The sequence below is a fragment of the Stigmatopora argus genome, chromosome 18 (assembly GCF_051989625.1).
Source record: "Stigmatopora argus isolate UIUO_Sarg chromosome 18, RoL_Sarg_1.0, whole genome shotgun sequence".
Classification (NCBI taxonomy): Eukaryota; Metazoa; Chordata; class Actinopteri; order Syngnathiformes; family Syngnathidae; genus Stigmatopora; species Stigmatopora argus.
This window is the reverse complement of record NC_135404.1, coordinates 12,074,889-12,097,816: the sequence shown is the minus strand read 5'-3', so window position 1 is coordinate 12,097,816 and position 22,928 is coordinate 12,074,889. Positions and strand designations below refer to the sequence as shown.

Sequence of the window (22,928 nt, the reverse complement as noted above, 5' to 3'; positions counted from 1 at the left end):
ATAAGTCTCAAGATAGTAATATTGCCACATGGTCTCCCCCCCCCCCAGGCCCCGCCCCTTCATACCCAGCAACCCTTGAAGGAAAAATAGTGATCACGTGACGGTCGTGTCTTCATAAAAAGCTAAAGAACCGCTTTTGAAATACATATTACAGGTCACACGTAGAAATCGACCCCCCCTCGACGTCGCCTCGGATTGTTCGCCCATGTGTGTATGTGTGTGTGTGTGTATGAGTGTGTGTGTGTGTGAGCGAGACAAATAAATGGCGGCCTCGCTCCAAACGATACACTGGAAAAATCTCCAAACACTTTTGTAGCGAACTTTGAAAATGTCAATACTGTACAACACTTGAGTGTTCTTTTTTGTTTTGTTTTTTTTAAATACACAGCAAATATCCAATTGACAGGGGAAGTTCGAATGTTTTAAATTATATACATAGCTGTTTTTTTTAAACATCTTTCATTTTCATTATAAAATACAGTATGATCTTAATTCACTTCTTTTTTTTACAGTACTGACAGTGAATTCAACTTTATGGCTGAGAGCAAAGTCGGGAGGACGACAGGCGGACATTTTGCAAAAACATCGGCGTGGGCCAAATCATAAAGGGTTGATTGACGTTTCTTATCTCACAGCTCCAGCCAAATATGTACACGAGTAAAAATGAACGCCACGGCGAAATTGGCCTTGCTCGCCAGCTCTTTGGAAGCCGGGGGAAGCGCCTTCGGACGTCGGCTTAAATCATCGGAAAAAGCGGCCTCCCCCGCGGCTCGTTTTACCCAAAAAGGGGGGGGAACGTAAAAAAAAAACGGCGAAAAACAAAAAAAAAAGCGCCGAGGCTCGTTTTACGAGGCCGTGACAGAAAAATAAAGATCGAAACAAAGTTATCATCCATCTGCAAAAAAAAAAAAAAGATACAATCATGACTGGAGGAAAAGAAAGCATTTTTAAAAAGAAAAAAAAATACAGCATGTCAACTCACTTGATATTTTGCCACATTTAAACTAGTAAAAATAGTCATTAAAAAGGCAAAAAATTCTCAGTCCCCAAAAATATTGTTTCATAGACTACAGAAGAAAAGATCTTCAACCTGAAACGTTGCCCTTCCACCATTTTGTACACAGTTGGCAAAAATAGATATATTTATATATATATATATTTATATATATAAACAGCAATAATTTACCCATTGTTTTTAATTTATTCATTTGTCTTCTAGGATTTTCCGCTGTGTTTCTCCCATAGGAAGTTTGAGTTCATTTTTCTACATCGCAAAAATATTTAAATAAAAAAAACAAAAACAAAAAACAACTTGTAATACCCTCAGTTTGGACATTGATTGCCTTTTCCTCTTCAGGCAGCTTGTCGTCAAGACCAGCGTGCTACAAAAGGTCCAAACTGTTGTGGTTAAGCTCCTGGTTGTTGTTGTTGTTATTGTTACCGTTGTTGTTGTTGTTGGGGCCCAACAAGTCCGACGCCCCGCCAGGAACCGCGTGCATGGCCGCCATGCCGCTCAGCTGGGAAATGATGGCGTTCTGTTCCGAGCTGAACTGGCCCGGATCCACGGAACCGCCCGGCTGCGGCGGCGGAGGGGGAGGCGGCTGGGGCGGCGCCATGTTGGGGTGATGTTGGCCCATGTGGGCCGGGTGGGGCGAACCCGTTTGCGTCTGCGGGGAGATGCGGTGCGGGGAGGGCTGAGGCTGCTGCGACGCCGACGAGGGGGGCTGCGTGCGGGGGGACGGGCTGGAACGGGGCGGTTGCGACTGCGGCCGCGGCGACGGTTGCGGCTGCGGCGACCTCACCTGCTTGCCCAGCGAGGTCGGCAGGCCGCCCTGGCCTTGCAGGTGGTGGTGCGGGGACTGGGCCATGGGCTGTTGGGGGCTCATGGGATTGCTGTGGTGGGCCGGGGAACTCCCGCTCAAGTGCTGCTGCTGCTGCTGTTGTTGTTGCTGTTGTTGGAGAATCCGCTGATGGATGTTCTGGTGTAGCATCGCCTGGGTGCTCTGGGGCAACGGAGGACCGCCTTGCTGCTGTTGTTGCTGCTGCTGCTGCAGCTCCGGCTGGAGCGTGGGGGCCCCAGGTGCTCCGCCGGCTCCCACGTCTTGGCCTTGGGGCCCTCCCATGGAATTCTGCTGCTGCTGTTGGTGGTGCATTTGCATTTGATGCAACCTCTGCTGGAGAGCGGCAGCCACTTGCGAAGGGTTCCCCGGGTAGCCTTGCTGCTGCTGCCCCAGCCCGCCCTGCGGACCTCCTTGCTGCGGCTGTCCCGGACCCCTGGCGCCGCCGGGCTGGGCTTGGGAGGAAGGGGGCATTCCCGCCGGACCTTGTCCAGGCTGCATGAAGCTCTGTTGTCCTTGCTGGAACTGCCCGTGGTTTGCCATCTGCTGCTGTTGTTGTTGTTGCTGTTGCTGTTGTTGTTGCTGTTGTTGTTGTCTTCTTAACAAGAGTTCTCTGAAATGTGGCGCCATGGTAGACAAACTGTTTTGTTGGCCCGCTTGCATTGCTCCCTGTTGCTGTTGCAGGACGGCCATTTGCTGCTGCTGCAGGTTTCCGGGCAACATCGGCCGCTGCTGCTGCTGTTGTTGTTGCTGCTGCTGTTGCTGGAGCTGGAGCTGCTGAAGCTGAGCCATGGTGGTCACCGTGCCCCCCGCCGCCCCCTGAGGCAAGTTCATTCCTGCTTGGCCCGCTTGGTTGACGTTTATCTGCTGGCCATCCATGCCGCTCAGCGGATTAGGCCCGGGCCCTGGCCCAGGAACCCCACCTCCCCCCTGGAACCTCACGCCTACGGGAGGGCCTTGCCCCCCGGGAGCGCCCTGTCCGCCCTGGTACTTGGCCGCTCTCTGCTTGATGAAGGCCGCCATGAGCGTGGGGTTGGAGCGAAGGATGTTGAGGACCTGCTGCTGCTGGAGGGGCGAACTCGGCGAGCGCAAGGTTCTCAGGAGATCCTGGAGCGCCCTCTGCGGCAGGTTGCTGGGACCTCCCGCCGGCCCTCCCGACATCACCTGCATCAGCCCGCGGTTGACTTGTTGCTGGTTGAGTTGTTGCTGTTGTTGTTGCTGCTGCTGTTGCTGCTGCTGGGCCACCGCCGTCTGCTGCTGCTGCTGCGCCGCTATGTGACCCAACATGGCGGACCTCTGTTGCGGGTTCATCCCCGCTCCGCCCGGGCCCCACTGCTGGTTGGCCTGCTGGAGTGGTCCGCCGGCTCCCGACTGGAGGTGCTGCTGAACTTGAGGGGGCAACTGAGACTGGGGGCCGCCTTGCTGCATGCCGGCGAGCATTCCCTGCTGCTGGGGGTCCAGCATAGTCCGACCCACCATCCCTTGAGCCTGGGAGGGCATCCCCTGAGCTCCCATGTGAGGCATGCCCATCTGCGCCGCGTTGCCCTGGTGGTGCGGATGTTGAGGCATCATCCCCGCCTGCCCTAAACCTCGAATCTGAGCCTGGGCCATCTGCCGCTGGGTCTCCGCCAGTCGTTGGATTTTCAGGGCCGTCTCCACCGCCGCCAGAGGGGGGCCTTGCTGTTGGCCTTGAACGGGCATGGACCCTTGCACTTGGTTGGCTTGCGGTGGCGTCAAAGAGCCCAGGCCGGGTTTGCCCAGTGACTGATGGAGAGGCGAGGCTCCCGGCGGTCTCGGGTTGTAGGGGGGGAGCGTGCCTGCGTGCTGCTGCTGCATTTGCTGGACGCCAGGGGGCTGCTGTTGCTGCTGCTGCTGGAGCTGGAGCTGAGGCACCATTTGCTGCTGAGGGGAGTTCATCACCCCGCCTCCACCCATCGCCTGGAATGGATGGTGCATGTGATGCTGAGGAGGTAAGGCGCCGCTTTGCTGCTGGACCTGCGCCTGTCCCTGCACAGGTGAGGGAACGGGCGCGGTCCCCACCTGCTGCTGCTGCTGAGGCAGGGACAGCACGTTGCCCTGGGTGGGCGTCTGGGCCCCCACGGGCGTGGGCGTACCGGGAGCGGCGGCTCCGTTGCCGGGCCCCGGGGAGGGCAGGCCGTTGCCCCCCACGCCACCCCCCGGGGCCGGCTTGCCCACCCTCTGCGTGGTGGCCATCCTCCTGCGCAGCATCTGGGCCTGCTGGAGGCGGTGCTGCAGTTGCTGCTGGCAGAGCTTGTGCTTGATGTTCAGGCAGAAGGGCACCGGGCACTTGTTCTCCTGACAGTGCTTGGCGTGGTAGCAGCACAGCGCGATGAGCTGCTTGCAGATGGGGCAGCCGCCGTTGGTCTTCCTCTTGCAGCTTTTGGTGTGCTGGACCACGCGCTTCATCTTCTGGCAGGACGGCAGCGAGCAGTTGGCGTTGCGACACTGGCAAGCGTGCACCAGCGACTGGATGCAGCGCTGGATGCTGAGGCGCCGCGAGTCTCCCGGGCTCTGCGTGGCGGCGCCGCTCTGGTTGCTGCTCTCGTCGTCCAGGCCCAGGCCCAGCTTCTCCATCTTGTGCTCGTGGCCCTTGGCGTTGTAGCAGGTGATGCACAGGTCGTAGTCCTGCGAGAGAGACCGTCGCGGGCTATTAGTTTTCGGCGTCGGATCGAAATCGCAATGGTTTACAACTTTGTACTTTGAAAGTAAACAAAAGAAAATATTAAAAACGATCTCATTCCCATCTTCTAAAAATGTAGCTTGGTACAAAACCCCTTATTTTCTTGCTTTGTAGCCCTTGAAACGTAAAAAAAAACTGAATAGAATCGTGCACTATGGTCTTTCTGATGACGTGATTGGATTTAAAAACAACAAATATTACATTTCTCCTTTTTAACTGCAAAGTAAAAAAAGCGAATGCTACACAGCTCGGATTTTAAGCGGATTTAACTCCAAGTGCTGTTAACGTGCCCAAGACTTTTGTTTGAAACTTTTTTTTAAAGTGGACTGAGGACTTTTTAAGACGCCGTAAATCCAAAGTGAGTTGCTTCTTCCCGATAAAACAAAAGGATCGTCTCACCTCACACACGGTACAGTGGAAACGAGTCTCCACGTGGTGTTTACACAGATTGCACGTGTAGACAAAGCGGTCTTGGCTTTGGTTGTGCAGCTCCACCAACATGCACATGGAGCTCCACATGGAGCGCCTGAGCGAGCTGAACTCCAGGTGTTTGTCTCGGGCCAGCGTCAGAAAAGCGTCGCGGCCGTCCATGAGGTCGCAGGCCATCAGGGGGTCGGGGTCCACGATGGGGGGCAGCGCGTTGGCCATGGGGCCGGCGATCAGACGGATCACAAAAAACACCTGCCGCAAAAACCAAGGTGAAATAAATAGTAGGGATGGGAAATACGGCTCTAAAATCAAATCGACTATAAATTGGTTTATTTTAGACAATGTTTTTGTTCAAAAAATGTTCACCTCTTTGTGTTTTTCCATCGTGGCGTAAAGTTTCTGCGAAAGGTCGTTGGACACGTTGGGCATCCCCGGCTTCTTCTTATTGGCTCGGCTCAGGCTGCTCTTGTTCTTGCTAGTCTTCTTGTTGTTCTTCTTCTTGGCATTCTTACTGTCACCTTTACTGTCCTGTGGGCAAAAATTAAAGATGACGTGAACGATTGGAAGAGCGGCAAAGAAAGCGACTTCATTTGCTTACGTCGATACTCTCGTTGGAAGTGCTGTTCTCCTCCCGCTTCCTCTCCTCCTCCTCCTGCTCCAGCTCTTTGATGCTCTCCTCCAAGACGTTGGGCCAAAAGTCCCCTTCGAAATACGGCAACTCGTTGGCGCTGGTTAAGCGATCTTCGGTTGCCTGCTTGAAGATGTCCTGTGGGAGGAAAAACATTTTTATTGTATAGAAATCTTTTTAGGACTACACTTTATGGTGAAGCTTTAAATCTCATTGTATACTAGTATAATGACAATAAAAAGGCATTCAATTCAATGTGTCAATAAGTTAGCTAAAAGTCAACCATTGCCCTCTCAAAACATTTACTCGAGTACTCGTCTATTGACAAGAAACAGAATTCAAAGTAGAGCTGGGCGATATGACAAAAGTTATCACGATAAAAAAAAAAAAAAAAAAAAAAAAACTGTTGTATCGTTAATTATCATGATAAATACATTTTTTGTTTCAAATTTGAAACTTCAAACTTCTGTGAATAAGTAAATAAATTACTTTCCTCCTTGTTCAAATATAAGAGAATATGAAATAGGATGATTTTAAAAAGTATTTTTGTTGTTCTGATAAGACAACTCCTTTCTTACACAATGAAAAGTAAAGAATAAAACCTGCAGAAATTTTGACAGGCGGCTTTATTTTTATAAATTTGCCTTCAAACCAAAAGTTGCTGTGCAATATGAAACAAATAAAAATATCAACTAAAACCATCATTACCATTGGTAAGCAAGCAGACTATTTTCAGCCTCACAAAAGGAAACAGAGTAAACTTAACCCATTTTAACCCAAGAAAACAGATTTCAGAATCTTTAGATGAAATCGGAAAATCAAGTAAGAAAAATATTACAGACTGTCCTCAAATGAGGACAGTGGGGACATTTTTACGAGGCATTTAAAAGAAATAAAAAGAAAAGAAAAGAAAGAAAACACCAGTGAGAAATCACTTTGTTTTAGTGAGTTGGCTCAGTGTAGTCCTGCATCTCAAAATTGCTTCCTTTTGCCGTGTTATTGTCCTTTTTCTAATTGCAGTATAAAATTATCGAATTTTTATCGATTTTTTTTAATATTACCGTTGACAAAAATGATTTCACGATACTTATCATTATTGTTTTATGGTCCAGCTCTAATTCAAAGTGAGCAAATTCCAACGATTTGGGTCAACCGGGAATGATTTTCAAGTGAAACTCGTAATCGTAAATAAAAAAAAAAAAAACGAAATTGTCTCTCCCTACCTTGTAGTCGTGCACTATTCGCTCAGCCACAGCTTTGTCCAACATCTTCTTGTACCATTCCTGGAGGCGTTTTGGCTTTGGGATTTTCTGATCGGCAGGGTGAGAGTGGAAAATGTAGTCGTCCCCTTCACTGGGCGGACAGGCCCAGATATGCCCGGTGGTGTACCTAAGGACAAAAAGTCAGCACATGCAACCATGCCGGCAGCGTGATAGTACGGCGAGAGAACCGTATATTCGACATTACCGTGGCAATTTGATTTCTGTTTAAAAATATATATATATATCTTGCATACATACCCCAACTTCTTGGCATACTCTAGGTAGCCAATGAGAATTTCGTGGTAGACAGCCGTTCGAAGACTTCGTGGCCGGAAAAAATGTACGCTGTCCAGGTAGGAGATGTATACTCGTCTGAAGGGAAGATTTAAAAAATAATGTTTAAAAAGTTGCTTATTATTCATTACACTTTGAACTGTATTAAAAATATGTTCCCATTTTAGCAAAACACCACGCTGTAAAATGTCTACCATTATGGATGTCCTGATGCTCATTTATTCTGACTCCCAATTTGATTTTTTTTTTTCCTCGACACTGATATTTTTTACAGCAGTCAAAATAATGCCCTCAGATAATGACAAATCCATTTTTTTGCTGGTACCTCCTCAAGTTTACAAAATAGTGCACAATGCTCTGTTACCATCATTAGTTTCTAACAAACAGAAGACAAACAGATCTATTGAAAATTCTATTGAAAAAGACAACATTTGTATGAAGTAGTGATCATTTTTAAAAAGTACCTCTGATTAGGCTGCGGGCAATCTGAGCCGTATTCCTGAACGTGCATTCCAAAGAAGCAAACATCTGCGCCGTCAATGTCTTCAAATGCAAAAAGGGCTTTTGTCCTGTACGGGAAAGACTCCGACATCTCGCCGCTGTCCACAAACCTGAAAAGAAATGGTCAAAAAGACGATTGAGGGAAAAAAAATGTCAAATGACTTGAAAATGGGTCCAAATGTCCACCGCTGTTGACGTACCTGGACTTCATGCCGGGTTTAACTTCCACTACTTTGTCGGAGACGTGGACCATGCGGATGGCGACCTCTCCGGCCTCCAGGTGGCTTTGACGTTTCAGGAAGTCATTCACCCTCGTCTCCAAGAAGAATCCCAACTTTGTTTGAGGTAACCCTGAGATGGCAAAACAACTTGATTAACTTTTCTTCAATTCCATATGAATATTGTACATAATGAATAAAGTGACTGACTTTTAGCAGAATACTTGTTCTCCCTCCTCGTCTTATTAGACTTCTTAAGACAGCCGTCACATATAAAGCTGAGACGAATACAAAATAGGGTTTGTCAACTTCATAATATTCCTCGTGATGACCAAAAATAATAATAATAATAATAATTCCTCTTACCCCAATGGCCAGATAGTGTCATTATGCAAGACACAAATCTGGTGCATTTTGCGTCCGCAGTCCAAACATTCAACAAGCCTGACACAAAGAAAAAAGACGAGCATTAAATATCATGCATTTGTACTCAGGGGCTAAAATATAATGGCATGAGCTGCTAAATTTACAATTCGGGGTCCAGTGTGTCATTCTTTTTCTTCTCAAACTGCTCTTTGTTTATGGATCTGAAAGAAGAAAAGAAAACATTGCAGTGGCATTTCTCAATGTCTTTTTTTCTCAGGAAATTAAAAGCCTTAAGTTAATGAGGATTTCCACATAAGGCCATACAACACGAGTGAGGAAATCAAACGACATTTTAGGATCCAACGAATCACCTGCAAAACCAGCCATTTGTCAACGGCGTGACAATCCAACATCTTCCTCACCGAGTACATTTCAGTGCAAGGTGATATTATTGCGACATTCTTGTAGACAAATGTGAGTCTTTCTTAACTCAACAACAAGTAAACACTTACGTCTGTGGCTGAGTGGGATCGTCGCCCAGCGACACGCTCTCCCCCTGGATCTCGTTAAAACACTTCTCACAAAAGTGGTACCTGTCGGCGATAAGCCCAAATTTTGGTCAACTAAACCGTTTTTTTTTCCCCCACGGCTCAGGAATCTGTTCTTTTCCCACTACTAGCATGATAAGATGTACACTTACTACATGTGGACAAGTCAAAGCAATCTACAGATTGCGATACAAAATGTAAACTAAGACACATTTTGTAGCATAGAAATCATCTGCAATATGACAAAATCCAGTGAACGTCTCCCGTCCGTCTCCCTTCAATAGGAAAAGGGCCTTTTCCCTCTTCTTACCTGTTCTGGTAGCTGAAGTAAGCAGCGTCTCGGGGAATAGTGCACAGCTGCTTTCCGTAGCAGCACAGCGTCTGAGGGGAGAACTCCAACTGTTGGCCACAAGCACAGGAGAGGACGTTTGCATTTTAGAAGGATAGAAGAGGACGTGTACATTTCGATTGCATCCAATGGATTCATTGCTTGGGTGGAAGAAAAGAAGGGAGGGGACATACAGTGGTACCTCGACATATGAGTGCCCCGACAAGCGAGCAATTTGAGATACGAGTAAAATTTGGGGCCAATATTTATCTTGGGATACGAGACAAATTTTGATATATGAGCAGACAGCGAGAGGCTGCTCAGAAGAACATCATGGCCACTGTCTTTCTGGTCGAAACTCCCTCGTGTAATGTCTATGCGAGCACTGGGCGGAGCGTTGCATTTTTTTCAGTGTTTTTTTTTCTTCCCGTTAGTCAGTGCGAATGGCGGAGCAATCGCTAATACGAGAGGAGTATATACTACTACTTCTCGTTGGCAAGTGGTCGTGCGTTATCCTATGGTGAGGACATTTGTGCATCATTTTGGGAATATTTTAAAGGGAAGACAAAAGCAAACAACCCTCGATAGGTTGCATCTGAAAGTCAGGGTGGAGGCGGGGCCAATTGAGCCAACCCGGGAGAAGAAAGGTATCAAAATTTAAAACAAAATTAGAATTAAGTGAAGTGTAAGGTTAGATTAAATTTATTTTTGAGTGTGTGTGCATCGTAATCCAAGTTCATTTAAATGTGTTTATGTGATGTTACGAGCGCGTTGCCGTGCAAAAAGTTGGATTTCCTTGCGTTCCCTCGTCTCACCTTTCGCCCACAACAGTAGCCGAGTCTCTGCATGACGGGGTCGATCTCCTGTTCGAAGACCTCGGCTAGTTTGGAGCAGCACTTGTAGACTCGAGACGTCTTGCGGTTGTACAGCCAGGCGTTGTTGAACATCAACCAGATGTCGTCCACGTACTGCCAGGGATCCTGATATTGACCTACCAATCCAAAGCCAAAAGGGTCGTGCTAAAGCTTCACAATAACAATCACAACAACTTTAGTAGCGCCATCCGGTAGAAATGCTCACCCGTGTCTAGTTTCCGCTTGATGGTGGACAAATCCATGGGGGTCTTTACAATGTCAAAGTAGTCCTGTAAACATGCAGAAGACCCCATTACACTAGATACGGTGAAATAATTGTCAATGAAGTTAAGGTAAGTGAATTTTGTGTTCTCATTGAACACACCATTGTGACTCGTTCAGTTCCAAACAAACGCAGAAATATTTCAACTCGTGAGTCAAGCTACGAATGAATGCCTTGGCAATAGTTGGTGGTGGTTTAGTAGAAGTACATTTTTTGCGAACCCCAACAGTCACTTTTACAGCACGACAACGTTTTTCAGGGAGAAACAAAATGGCGAAAATGGCGATATACGCACAGGTATGCAGAGCAGCTGCGGGTCGACGGGCATCCTGAACGGCAACGATTCCGGCTCTTGCCTGTAGAGGGACTCCAGTGTTGGCATGAGGGCCTGTCGAAGCTCTTCTGGTTTAAAAACTGGGGAGTGGAACACAGATATATTTTAAACCAAAGGGAGAGCGCTTCTTTTGTGGGAAAAAAAAACAATCCTTACTCTTCTTCTTTGCCGCCACCGTTTGCGATGCGGCCGCGTCGGCTAACTGTTCTTCTTTCGGCTCATTTTTCACCTCCGGTTTCTTGTCTTCGGTCAGAAGCGCCGACGTCGAAGGGGCGGTGGACGTGTCCATGGGAACCACCTTGCCCGTTTCGCCGGAACACTCCTCCTTTTTGATCTCCATTTTCACAGCGTTTGGCTCCATTTTGATGGCGCCGAGCTTCCCCCCCTTGGCGCCGCCGTCGCTCTCCTCGGCGTCTTCCTTGACTTCTGACTTCAAGTCGGCGTCTGACTGGATCTGCTGGGAAGAAGTGTCCAGGCTGTTGACGGAGGCCGGAGTCAAGGCTTGGCTGTCCGCTTGGAAGGAGCCCTTTTGGGACAACTGCGGAAAGAAGGAAAACAACCTTAGACAAAATGGGGGGCGCAAAAATGTCCTACTTAAAAAAAAGACAGGCTCTTTGTGAAAGTAGCAAGACAATACAAAGTTGCATTTTTTTGTTCCGTGAACAAAGGGCACATTGTTGCTGCACTGAGGAAAACTGAAAAAAAAAATACTTTTTATGTATCATTTAAAACAGCAAGAATATATGAAGACCATTGGGGTGAAGGAAAAAAAACATTCACACGATTGAATTTGGATAAAAACAAATATTGGCTTTTTAAAATGCCATAGAAAGGGTTAAGATCTACAAACAACAAAATAATATATATAGTGTATTAAAAAAAACATGATTTTGTCCTCCACAACAAACAGATTTTTTTTTTTTAAATGGATTTTTTTTTAAATAACCAGGTAATATGTTGGGATAGCTAAGTTTAATGAAAAAAAGGCATACATATGTGCTGTTTTCCTCTTAACACATTTGTTACTATGCGGAAAGAGTGGAAAATAAAATTAAAACAAAAAAAGGAGGGGAGAATAGGCATGAATAATAACTAGGCACTTGGAAGTACTTGTATGGTAAATTGCTCAACGAAATACACTGACCGGAGTGCGTGGCATCTGAGCGCCATGCGGCGTTGAGCTGGAGCCCAATCCCGGGTGCGATGGCGTGGTCGATCCGCCCCCGATGTGAGGCTGCTGTAGTGGCTTGTTGGACCCGGGGGCCTTGCCCAGGTGAGCGGCCTGGGGCGCCGCCAACTGCGATGCGTTAGGGGTGTGCGGTTGAGGGGTCTGCGAGCCGGCCAGCCTGGGCGGGGTCTGGTGAGGCGTGGGCGAACGACTGTGAGCCGGCGAGGGCGAGCTGCAGCGCATGGATCCTAAATAGGGGATGGAGTTGGCTTGCTGGTTTGCATTGGGGGTCATGGAGGAGGCGGGGTTGGGCACTCCCACGCTCATAGGACCGCCCACGGCGGCCAGTCCGCCGGGAGCGCTCGCCGAACCCGCTTGGCCCAAAGGACTGGCGACCGGAAGAGGAGGAGGAGGCGTTCCCATTTGTGTCTAAGAGTGGAGCAAGCAAAAAAACGATGTTCAGGACAAGGAGAAAGAAGAGAAAGAAGAGAAACAATTCAAACGCAATTCTCGACACTTTGGCCTCACCTGTGTCATTCCTCCCTGGGGTCCAGGTTGGGCCATCCCGGGATTGGTCGTTCCCACACCGGGTCCCGAGCCAGGAAATTGTCCCTGGGACATGAACTGACTTTGTAGCTGAGCGACAGTGGGCTGAGCCATCCTCGGTCCAACCATTCCCATCTTGAGTTAGAGGCACGAGTACAAATGAGACAAAAGATAAATCTGGATCAAAATCACTTTTCATCTTAAACTCCAAGTGTTGTCTGCAAGTGGTCCCATTTAAAAGAGTTGACAGATTGGAATTATCTGTAAATCTAAGTGTGGACAAAGCGAGCTAATGCAATAAAAGTCCTGTTCATTGTGGACTAACCTGATTGGCAGATGATCCCAAGGGAAGGGGAGGAGTGGACCTCTGGCCCATTGACTGCATCCCCATTTGATTGAATTGATTCATGCCTAACAACAGAAGACAATTGAGATCAGTTGATATTAACCCCCGATAAGGCAAGGGACTATTTTGGGTCATTTGAAAAACAACTTTACCCCATTGAGATCTAGCATCCAATTGCATGATTACATTTTGGGCTGTTTAAGTCAAAATATAAACATTTGCCATGCAAATGTGGCCTACAAAATTCAAGTCAATATTTGTGACACCATATTTTCTCCCAATAAGCCGCACAATTGTAGAATTTTACAATTTCTCGTGCATGCGATACTATAATAATTCATGTATTTTCTGTTTATGTTGTCGTCGTGACAATCCCGGATCAAAACATGCACTGTCTAGTATTAAACTCGAGTTTTTTTTTTTTTTAAAAGGCCCATTTTTTTAATGATTGAATACCTGGGCTTTGCATTCTGTTGACCATCTGATTGGGTCCGGTGGGGCGTACCATTGAAGGGTCAGGGAGGGGACCATCTGAAAAAAGAAAAAAAAACGGAGGGATAATGAACACACAACCAAGAGGAGGCCGAAAAGCCCTTTCGAGTAAATTTCAATCTTTATTGCTGGGTAATAAAATACAATGTGAGAATGTCAATTAGACGCAGACAAGACAGTAACTGCTGGTATATTTTGAATTATGATCCCATTCAAATCAACACAAGCCTATTTTCAGACTCACTTGGAGTCAGGCCAGCCGGAGACTGGCCCAGGTTGGCGGGGCCAAGACCGAGACCCTGCTTCTGGAGACGCGTTCTCCTCTTTTCCTCTAGCTCCTTCTGGATTTTATAGATTTTCTCTGCCAGGAGGTGATAGTACTCGGCCTGGCCAAAGGGAGAGCGAAAGGATGGGGAATTAGAAGCCAACCCTGAAAATGAACGGCTATGAAACGACAGCCGAATCCACTTACTCTGTTGTTAGCGGATTCGTACATGTCGCCTTCAACTTTACGGGCGTAAGCCACCAAGTTCTCCATCCGACGGTCTTTTAAAGCGGCGGGATCCGGAGTGGGAAAGATGGCCTGAACCCTGTGGGTGAAAAAAAATTGAGGAAAAAAAACAAAAAAGGACACTTTCAATAAAAGTCAGCTCATTTTTTAAGCATTGCATAAAAGGAGTAAAAAAATACACAAAGAAGTACTTTAAAAGCATTTTTAAGTGTAAATATCTCTGCGTGATTCCCTCATCTTCCCGTTTCACTTGCAATATTTCAGCAAATGATTCATATGTAAATGAAAAGCATTAATTATATATACAATATGTGTTTCTAATATTTGGGTACCTATAATCAGGTTTGCAAAATACCCCCAAAATCCATTTTCTGGCACTTTTTCAATATTTTTGTGGACATTCTAAACAAGAGGCAAATTTAAATATGTAACGGCGCTTCATTTTGACTGGCTGTTGGCAAAATGTCAAATGTTAAGTCTTTCTCCCACCAAATAAGATCACCACCAGTAGGCGTGGGGGGAAAAAAAAAACATAAAGATGGCTGCCACTATACTCACAGCTTGTGTACCAAGTGGTTCCGCAGGTCCTGCGTGATGTCTTCGTGCCAGCTTTTTCTCATTCCTGTAGCGGAGGGCGGACCAGCTGTGGGCATGGCGCCCACCCCACTGGCATCATTCATCAGACTGGAGAACCAAAGGAAAATCCTGGTTTATTGACACATCTTCCAGTCCGATAATTGCCCCAAATCAATTCAAGGGCTTGGATATATCATATGTAAAAGTGCGGTTCAAATGACGGCGGGGAAAATGCATTTGTGCGGCTTCTCACCCTTGGCTATTCACATTGAGGTGCATCATGGTGTCCTGCAATAAGTTGGATTGTTGATTCTGAGAAGGCGCACCCACACCTCCGTTGACACCCATAGGATTTGCTCCTAAAAAAAAAATAATATAACACTTGACTTACCAAATTTTCTCGCCAATTAGCCGCCCCGCCTATAAGCCGCACTCTTAAAATTGCCTTAAAATCGTTGAATTTGACGATTTCTCTCGTATAAGCCCTGATTCACCATTTTCACGGTTTTAATAGGGAGTACAAATGTGTTACTGTGAAGGGAAAATCTTGAGAAAAATCATGGCACGTGCTATTTCTGAGATACTGTATGAATCGATTGCTGAATTGCACATTCCTATTGGCTGCATGTAGACAAATTCAAGTAAGTGAGTTTTTTCATGTTTTATTTAAGATACGTTTTTTTTTTAATTTTATTCATAGACATCCCAAAAAAAATTGTTTGGCGGTTTGTCTGTTTATCTTTTCTCTATTTTGAAATAAATGACCGTATCGGCCACATTGTCTCGCGTTATGGCATTTCGTCTTTGTCACCTAATTTGGATTGGATTGGATTGGATAACTTTATTCATCCCGTATTCGGGAAATTTCGTTGTCACAGTAGCAAGAGGGTGAGGATGCAGAAATAGGAAAGGCATTTTAGACATAAATAGATAGGTAATAAGTAAGTTAATAAATAAATACATGAATAAATGTATAAATAAATAAGCGTGTTGCTGTAATATATATATACACATATACATACATATATACATATATACATATATACATATATATACATACATATACATATATATACATACATATACATATATATACACGTATATATACATATATACATATATATATATACATACATATATTTATATACATATATATATACACACACACGTGTATATATACATATATACACATATATACATATATACATATATATATATATATTTATATTTGTGCGCATATAAGCTGTACCCATCGATTCAGTCATCTTTTTTTGCGACAAATACGGTGTATACGCGAGAAAATACAGTACTTGTTTGGACACTAAGGACACGAAAAAAGGGAATGAATGCGGTCCTTAAGCAAACCAACTCACCCATTGGGTAAGGCCTCATGCCAGCCTGACCTTGAAGGGCCGGGTTCGCCATATTGGGCTGAGAAGGCTGACCCTGGATCTGGTTTCCCTGGTAGGTCAAACCCAGGGCTGCATAGGCTCTTTCGATGGAACTCGGGTCGATCTGGCTCGGCGGGTTAATGTTTGGAGCGCTGGGTTGGCTGCCCGGGACCGAGCCAAGAGAACTTCCCAGACCGGCGGCAGCTGCCCCCAGAAGAGCTGTGAGGAGAGCGCAAATGACAAAACAATGACTCGGTGTCATCATCCAAAACGGCTGCATGGAAGAACCTCGTTTTTTTTTTTATTATCCGTAAGGAAAAAAAATTGTTGAAATAATATTTGGGTCAGATACAGACACTCACACTGCGGGTTCCTCTTGTCCCCAGCATTCTTCAGTGGCAGGCAGACAGGACAGTCGTGTCGAGTGCAGTTTTTCCAGTGGGAGATGATTTGCCTTGATGATGCACAGTGAGCCACTGAAAAAGAAAAGGGTTCAAATTAAGCCTTGTTCCTGTAGAATAAAAAAAAAAAGACATTTCTACGTAAATCATTGAGTTATCATGATAGCTTCACTGCTATTTAGCATAAACGCCGTCCGTCCAAAAAACAACTACCGCATTTATCGATGCATAGTTCAGAAAACCTACATAACAAATAAGCTGTGAATTTAAATGACTCATCCATGTTTAATACATTTGGAGTGTCTGGGTGCCATCCAATGAACAATTGGACGTCTATCACCGTCCTTGTTAATCTTTCTAGCAACCTGTTGTTGTTGTTAGGTTTTTATTGTATATAGTGGCACATTTTTAAATGCCATATCCATTCTTGGGGTATTTCGACAACCTATTGCACAGGTGTCAAAGTGGCGGCCCGGGGGCCAAATCTGGCCCGCCGCATCATTTTGTGCAGCCCGAGAAAGTCAATGATGAGTGCCGACTTTCTGTTTTAGGATCAAATTAAAATGAAGAGTATAGATGTGTATTAAATTTCCTGGTTTTCCCCCTTTTAAATCAATAATTGTCATTTTTTAATCCATTTTTTTCTGTGTTTTTAGTTCAAAAATCATTTTGTAAAATCTAAAAATGTCTTTTTAAAAAAGCTAAAATAAACATTGTTTTAGATCTATAAAAAACTGAATATTCAGGGCTTTTAATCCAGTTCTTTTAATCCATTTATAAAAAAATATATCTAAATATTATATCTAAAATGGTCCGGCCCACATAAAATCGAGATGACGTTAATGCGGCCCGCGAACCAACCAGAGTCTGACACCCTTGACCTATTGGGATCCAAACTATTATCATATATATGGATAAATTCCCATAGCCCGTGTATGGAATATATACATGGGAATTCCCTTCACTCCAAACCAAATAGATGTTTTAAGAAATAATGACAATACGACAGGTTCTAATTGAAGTGATAAGTCTGAATAACGGGTAAGAGCAGCTCACCCTGACAATTCTTGCCGGCCTGGCAATGCGTCATGTGATTGAGGACGTTCTTCATGGTGCGGCAATGAGGCAAGTCGCACGGTCGGACTTCCCCGTTGGCCTGCTCGCGCCGTTGACACTTGTGGGCGTGGAGAAGGAGAACCAGCTGCTGCTGGATCAGTTTCCGTTTCTCGGGGTCGGCGGTAGGCGGGGCCCCGGCCACGGCCGCGGCGGAGGCCGCCGAGACCTGGGCGCCGGGACCCACTAGTCCTCCCGGGGCTCCGGGAACCATGCCGGGGGCCCCGCCCAAAGGCCCACCCGAGGGTCCGCTGACACCCGACTGGGACTGCTGGGCGCCCTGCAAACGACAGGTAAGAAAAGCCATGAAAAAAGTGACCCGAGACAGCTCGCCGTACTTTCTCGCATATTAGCCGCCTCCGCGTATAAGCCGTACCCTTAAAAAATCGTTACATTTTACGATTTCTCTGGTATAAGACGCCCCCCGATTCACAATGTTCATGGTTTTAATAGGGAGTACAAATGTGTTACTTTGAAGGGAAAATCTTAAGAAAAATCATCACACGTGGTATTTCTAAGACACTGTATGAATCGATTGCTGGATTGCACATTTCTTAACGCTGTTGCCTGCACGTACACAAATTCCAAAAGGAAGTCATGTGAGCAGTACAACAAGGAAGTGTGTCCGTTGCGGTCTAGTTTGTCATCCCTAGGTAAGATGGCGGCGCCCTGAGTGAGCAATGGCAGCCACAAGTGGGTTTTTTCACGTTTTATCCAAGATATGTTTTCTTGAATTTCATCCCTAGACGTCAAAATAAATTTTGTCAAGTGTTTTATACATTTATCTTTTCTCTATTTTGAAATAAATGACCGCATTGTCTTGCGTTATGCCGTTTCGTCTTTGTCACCTCGCGGTTTCGTGGATGTCAAGTCTAATTTGTGCGCATATAAGCCGTACCCTCGATTCAGTCATCATTTTTTTTGCGACAAATACGGCGTATATGTGAGAAAATACGGTAACTACATGAAAAAGATAATGAACGGCAAGCCATGATTTCCATTGAAAGCGAGAAATGCAAGAGGTGAACAAGAGAGGCCGGATGAGATAGCAAAGTGATTGGTCACTCTTTAAAATGGTCAACAGTAGTGAGAGGGAGAAAAGATACAAGATGGCTCAACGTTCAAAAAGTCAAGGTCAGGGCAGTGGAGGTAAAGTATTTCAATTTGATTGACGGCTACTTCGTACCATGGCGGCCATTCCTGGCACGGGCTGATTTTTCTTGTCCACGTTGAACTGAGCCAAGCTGTTGGCCATGGGACCTTTGTTCTGATGTTGCGCTTGCCCCATCCCGCCGCCACCGAGGCCTTGATTTCCCTGCCCCGCGTAAGGACCTCCAAAGGGAACCCCTTGGTTGCCCATCATCGCCATCTAGAAGACACACATGAGAAAAACACGATAGAACTTGCATAGTGAGAAATCTCCACCCACGCACTGCTAAAAAAGAGATAGCGGCGTCGGTCAAGCGGAAGGACACTTTCTTTTTGCCGTACAACTCGTCTGTAAAGCAGAAATTAATTCTGGCTGCAAGGAAATTGATTACCTTCATACAGTTTTATTTTGAAAATACACTGGATACACAGTCGGGATTTAGAAAAGTTTCTAATAAGCCTATGATTATTTATTTTTTTTTTACACATTACCCTATCAATGAGTTTGTTTGAACATTTTGGCATTTAAACGGGCAATTTTTTAATTTCTTGTGTACGAGTACATGTTGAGAGTGACATATGCACTTTGCTCTTATTTTGTAGACTCTACAAAAATGAAAAGAAGTATTTTCATTTTTGCAAACCAAATTTTGACAAAAGGCTCCCATTTCTTAACAGTGATAAAGAGAACAGGCAACAAGTAATACTTTGATACAGAAGTTTCAATGTGTTCAAATGTAGGCGTGAGAAAACTAATGAAAGTTTTTATACGCTTCATTCTGTGTAAACGAGCCCAGGAAATTCTCATCAGCGCGTACAAACGAGGTCTATCATTCACTCTTTTGCATTACCGTAAAAACTAGCGCTAACATTTTTCTCGCTGCTATTGTAAATAATTTCTAAAAACGAGAGATATAGAGAATTCTCCTCACCTTGTTGAGCATTCCAGGTTGTTGCCCCCTGACGCCCGGCTGTCCTCCCCCACCGGGTTGCTGCAACGTGTCGGCCAGCAGATTGCTGTTGCTGCCCATCCCTTGATTCCCGAAGCCCAACCTGGGCGAGCCGTTCATCACCTGGTTTCCCATCATGCCGGCTTGCGCCGCGCCGTTATTTCCTTTCTGCTGCGCGGCCGCCGCCGCCGCCATCATGGCCCTGTTCATGCCGCCCATCATCCCGGCCACGGCATTTTGTTGCATCATGTTGGCCTGCTGCTGGGGGGAGAGGTGTTGTTGTTGTCCTTGCCCCATTATCTGCTGCGCTACCTGGCCCGGGCATGCCTTCATGTTAGCCACGTGCTGCCCGATGGCGGCGGGGCCTCCCGGACTCCCCAGGGCCCCTTGATGTCCCTGCGGGGTGGAGGCGGGCGCCCCCGAGCGCAACAGCTCCGACAGCTGCTTGTGCTTGGCCACGGCGTCCTGGCCTCCGCCCGGAACCAGCCCAAAAGCCATCCCTCCTCCCGGGCCGGCGCCACCGCCGCCCCCCAGGGTGGTGTGCAACTGGTTGAGATCGCCCCCATTGACGAGGCCCGGTTCGTTACTGCTGATCAGCTCGTCGGGGAGGTCGTGCTCCAGGTCAAACAATGAGCCAAAATCTGAAAAGGATGGCAAAATTTGCCGTGAGCGTGTGAAACTGGGACGTCAACAAAAAGTGGAAACAGATTACAGACACTTTTGATGCATTTTTGGTATGAAAAGGCTAGGTAGGGTTTGATATGCAAACTCCATATAAGTCCTTCTAGCAAAGAATTATGAGTTAGGAAAGTGACAAAATAATATCAGAGTAAGTGGAGGGATAGCGCCGTGTGAATAGCATTTGTGTTTAGAGGCAGGCAATAATTTACATATAAAATCCTGACTAAAACGGGCATTTGCCAGTCGTTCGTTTCACATTTATTTGCTTACGTGCGATACTTTTACTGTTTCACGTTAAGAATGGTTTCCGTCAGACATCAGTTGTTATTATAGATTTGACACTAATGTTTATTCTCTATCATGTTGTATTGCCTTTTTTTGTTTTTAACCCTCGTACGCAGTTGCACCCCAAACTTGTCTCTGCCCATACAATGACTATAAAGCCTTTTTATCGTGTTATGAAATAACAACCCCTAACTTTGAAGTTATTTTAAAGCTGTCTTTACCGCCTAGAAGCACCGTTACACAATCCCGGGTGGCAAAGCTACCTGACATTTCCAAAATCAACACTTCTTCATGAATTGCAAGGGTGCAATAATATCTGTTAATGGCTGACAGGCTCAGCTCGAAAAGGTTGACACTGACATGTCCGTGCAGCTGGTAAAACTGAGTAAAACAAAGTCAAAAAAGAAAAGTAAAAAGGTTGCGATTGGAGGGACTTCCTTTGCACGGAGGAGTGTCCATGTTTGATTTAGATGCTTTGGACATGGCGCTGTCCATGCTCCATGCTAGGGAGCTTCTCGAGGAGGCCAGTCTTCCAGCTGCTGTCATCGCCGTACAGGAGAAGAAAAACAAAACAAACAAACAAAAACACCGCCGGCCATGACAATTAAGCCGGCACCAGTTTAGCTCCCCAAAAAGGCCCACACCGTCCAAAGCATAATGGTCACTTGACAACCTGGGCAAAACTCGGGTTTGTGATGAAGGAAGGGGGCCAGGCAAGCTATGTGGAACGTGAGCAAAACGTTTGCCTTGATTTATCCCGAGGCCGGGAGGCGCTAAATTGCTTGTTGTCAGCGCAATTGTAACCGAGCGGAGCTTGTCTTTAACTTGTGATAAAGGCCGTCTATAAAGGCAATTAGACACGGGCCGGCCAAGTCTTCGGTTAGGTAGCTTAGCCAACGGCTAACGAGGCTAGCTCCGGCTGCAATGGTACGAAGCATGCGAGCTTAGCTGGGAGGTTCTCCCAACCACGGCACGTCCGACACACTCGCCTAGCAAGGCTAACGTTAGCATGCTACGACAAAAACACAAGCGGAATCCCGCGTCCTCGCCCGCTGGCGGGCGCCCGGATAGGGCCTACAAAGGGCCAAAATGGCAAATAAGAACGTCGCGGGCGATATCTTGCAGCCATACGCACCGTTTCCATCGCTGGCAGAGGCGGAAAGTGCCGGAGAGGAGAGTTTAGGCCTCTTGGCTGAAGGCGGGCCAGAGTCCAGAACGTTCTCGGCCATATTTTTTTCGAAATAAAAATATAGAAAGTATCCACAATGGCAGGCGATTCGGCGCCGTCACAAGCTGCTTCCTTCCCGTTTCCAATATTGCGACTTTTCCCCCTCCTTTGGGGGGATTAAGAGGGGGAAAGTCCCGTGTACAAATTACTCCTCTTTCCCTGGGTTCGCCTCTCGATTTCAGCCTCGGCGTATAATCAACCCCCCCTCCTCCTCCCTCCCTCGTCGGATTTTTTGTTCTTTATAAATTTCTGCCAGCGGAGGAGGAGGAGGAGGAGGTGGAGGAGGAGGAAGGGGTCGGTGAAAGTAAAGAGGGGGTGGTCGGCCAGGGGGGGTTCGCGCAGACTTCCCCCTAAACTTGCAAAGCTTCTTCGGTTGGAAACAAACTGTCCCCGGGTCTCGCTTCCATGGCCGCATCCGTCATTTCAGCCAGCGGAGTCTGGCTGGAGATAATGTCGGAGAGAGACGGTTCCCTCGCTCGCCTGCCAAGTGATGGTGGTGGTGGTGCCGCCGGTGGTGGTCGTGGTGGTGCTGGTGGTCCCGGTGGTGGGAGCGGGGGTCAGGAATAATTTGTGGCAATTTGAAATTGGAAGAAAATGTTCGAATTGAATTATGGTGACATGTTCAAATTGCATGTCGATCGTTCATTTTTTTTTAAATGCACTTTCGGGACCTGCTCCTTGATTGGAAGATTTGATCACATTCATCTTTAACACTCTATATGAGGAAATTAAAATTGCAAAAAAATATATAATAAATAAAAGTTGCTTTTTTATTGGAACAAATAGCCTGACCAGATTGTTTTTATACCATTTAACATTTTCATATATGACTGCAAGTGATAATGAAATTGGCAGGAATTGGGTGATAAAAATCATTGCAAGGTGAATCTTTTTCAAAATTACTATGTTTAAGAAAATTAATCTGATTCTTATATAAAGAACTAGTGATACACGATACAATTTTGGGGATCTCTCTCTTTATACTATATATTTTTATTTTAATACTACATTTCTACATACTCGTTTTAATGAAAAGTAAATGATGTCATTTATTGTGCCGTCTGCCATTGACGGCGTTAGACGTCAAAAGTTATCTGCTTCAAATGGTTTGGACGTCTAATTCTCATGAAGTCATTTTTCGGAGATGCATCTTGGCCAAAGGATTGAATAAAAATATATTAATTATTAAACTCATGCTGAGTTGTCTCTTATCTTTGATTCAATACATATTCTGACCTTTTTTTGATTGGCAGAAACGGGTATGCCTGTTTATTTTTCAAATTATGAAAGTACTTTTGAGCAAACAACAACAAAATGAAAACAATACAATTCAAAGTGTCGATTTAATCAGCCATATTCAAATATTCTCAGTCCAACATAATAGTTTGACAATCAAATACACCACACAAATGTAAGAACATTTCCCCCCAGAGTTCTCGTCATTAATATAATGTACACATTCATCAATATTTATTGGTAAAACGGCATTTTAATCAATGGTAGATGA

The 22,928-nt window shown here is 45.9% G+C and overlaps 1 protein-coding gene across 2 annotated transcripts in view; it reads right to left on the bottom strand.

The window, feature by feature from the left end:
- Positions 1-22,011, bottom strand: part of ep300a (EP300 lysine acetyltransferase a) — a 22,593-nt gene extending 582 nt beyond the window's left edge. The window contains exons 1-31 of one of the 2 annotated variants that reach the window (XM_077625353.1): positions 21,329-22,011; positions 19,210-19,868; positions 18,315-18,497; positions 17,072-17,408; positions 15,971-16,090; positions 15,597-15,833; positions 14,477-14,582; positions 14,206-14,331; positions 13,609-13,726; positions 13,381-13,522; positions 13,101-13,175; positions 12,624-12,709; positions 12,281-12,433; positions 11,729-12,181; positions 10,741-11,122; positions 10,546-10,664; positions 10,194-10,257; positions 9,929-10,104; positions 9,096-9,184; positions 8,750-8,830; positions 8,402-8,458; positions 8,238-8,315; positions 8,082-8,149; positions 7,854-8,004; positions 7,617-7,763; positions 7,117-7,230; positions 6,820-6,985; positions 5,567-5,734; positions 5,335-5,496; positions 4,939-5,220; positions 1-4,484 (exon numbers count right to left, since the gene is read on the bottom strand). The exon at positions 1-4,484 is cut by the window's left edge and continues 582 nt beyond it. In XM_077625353.1, the coding sequence (XP_077481479.1) occupies positions 1,383-4,484; positions 4,939-5,220; positions 5,335-5,496; positions 5,567-5,734; positions 6,820-6,985; positions 7,117-7,230; positions 7,617-7,763; positions 7,854-8,004; positions 8,082-8,149; positions 8,238-8,315; positions 8,402-8,458; positions 8,750-8,830; positions 9,096-9,184; positions 9,929-10,104; positions 10,194-10,257; positions 10,546-10,664; positions 10,741-11,122; positions 11,729-12,181; positions 12,281-12,433; positions 12,624-12,709; positions 13,101-13,175; positions 13,381-13,522; positions 13,609-13,726; positions 14,206-14,331; positions 14,477-14,582; positions 15,597-15,833; positions 15,971-16,090; positions 17,072-17,408; positions 18,315-18,497; positions 19,210-19,868; positions 21,329-21,422 (8,295 nt within the window). In that variant the 5' untranslated portion in view covers positions 21,423-22,011 and the 3' untranslated portion in view covers positions 1-1,382. The remainder of the gene's footprint in view (positions 4,485-4,938; positions 5,221-5,334; positions 5,497-5,566; positions 5,735-6,819; positions 6,986-7,116; positions 7,231-7,616; positions 7,764-7,853; positions 8,005-8,081; positions 8,150-8,237; positions 8,316-8,401; positions 8,459-8,749; positions 8,831-9,095; positions 9,185-9,928; positions 10,105-10,193; positions 10,258-10,545; positions 10,665-10,740; positions 11,123-11,728; positions 12,182-12,280; positions 12,434-12,623; positions 12,710-13,100; positions 13,176-13,380; positions 13,523-13,608; positions 13,727-14,205; positions 14,332-14,476; positions 14,583-15,596; positions 15,834-15,970; positions 16,091-17,071; positions 17,409-18,314; positions 18,498-19,209; positions 19,869-21,328) is intronic. The other variant, XM_077625354.1, reaches the window with a different exon arrangement.
- Positions 22,012-22,928: the final 917 nt, after the last annotated feature.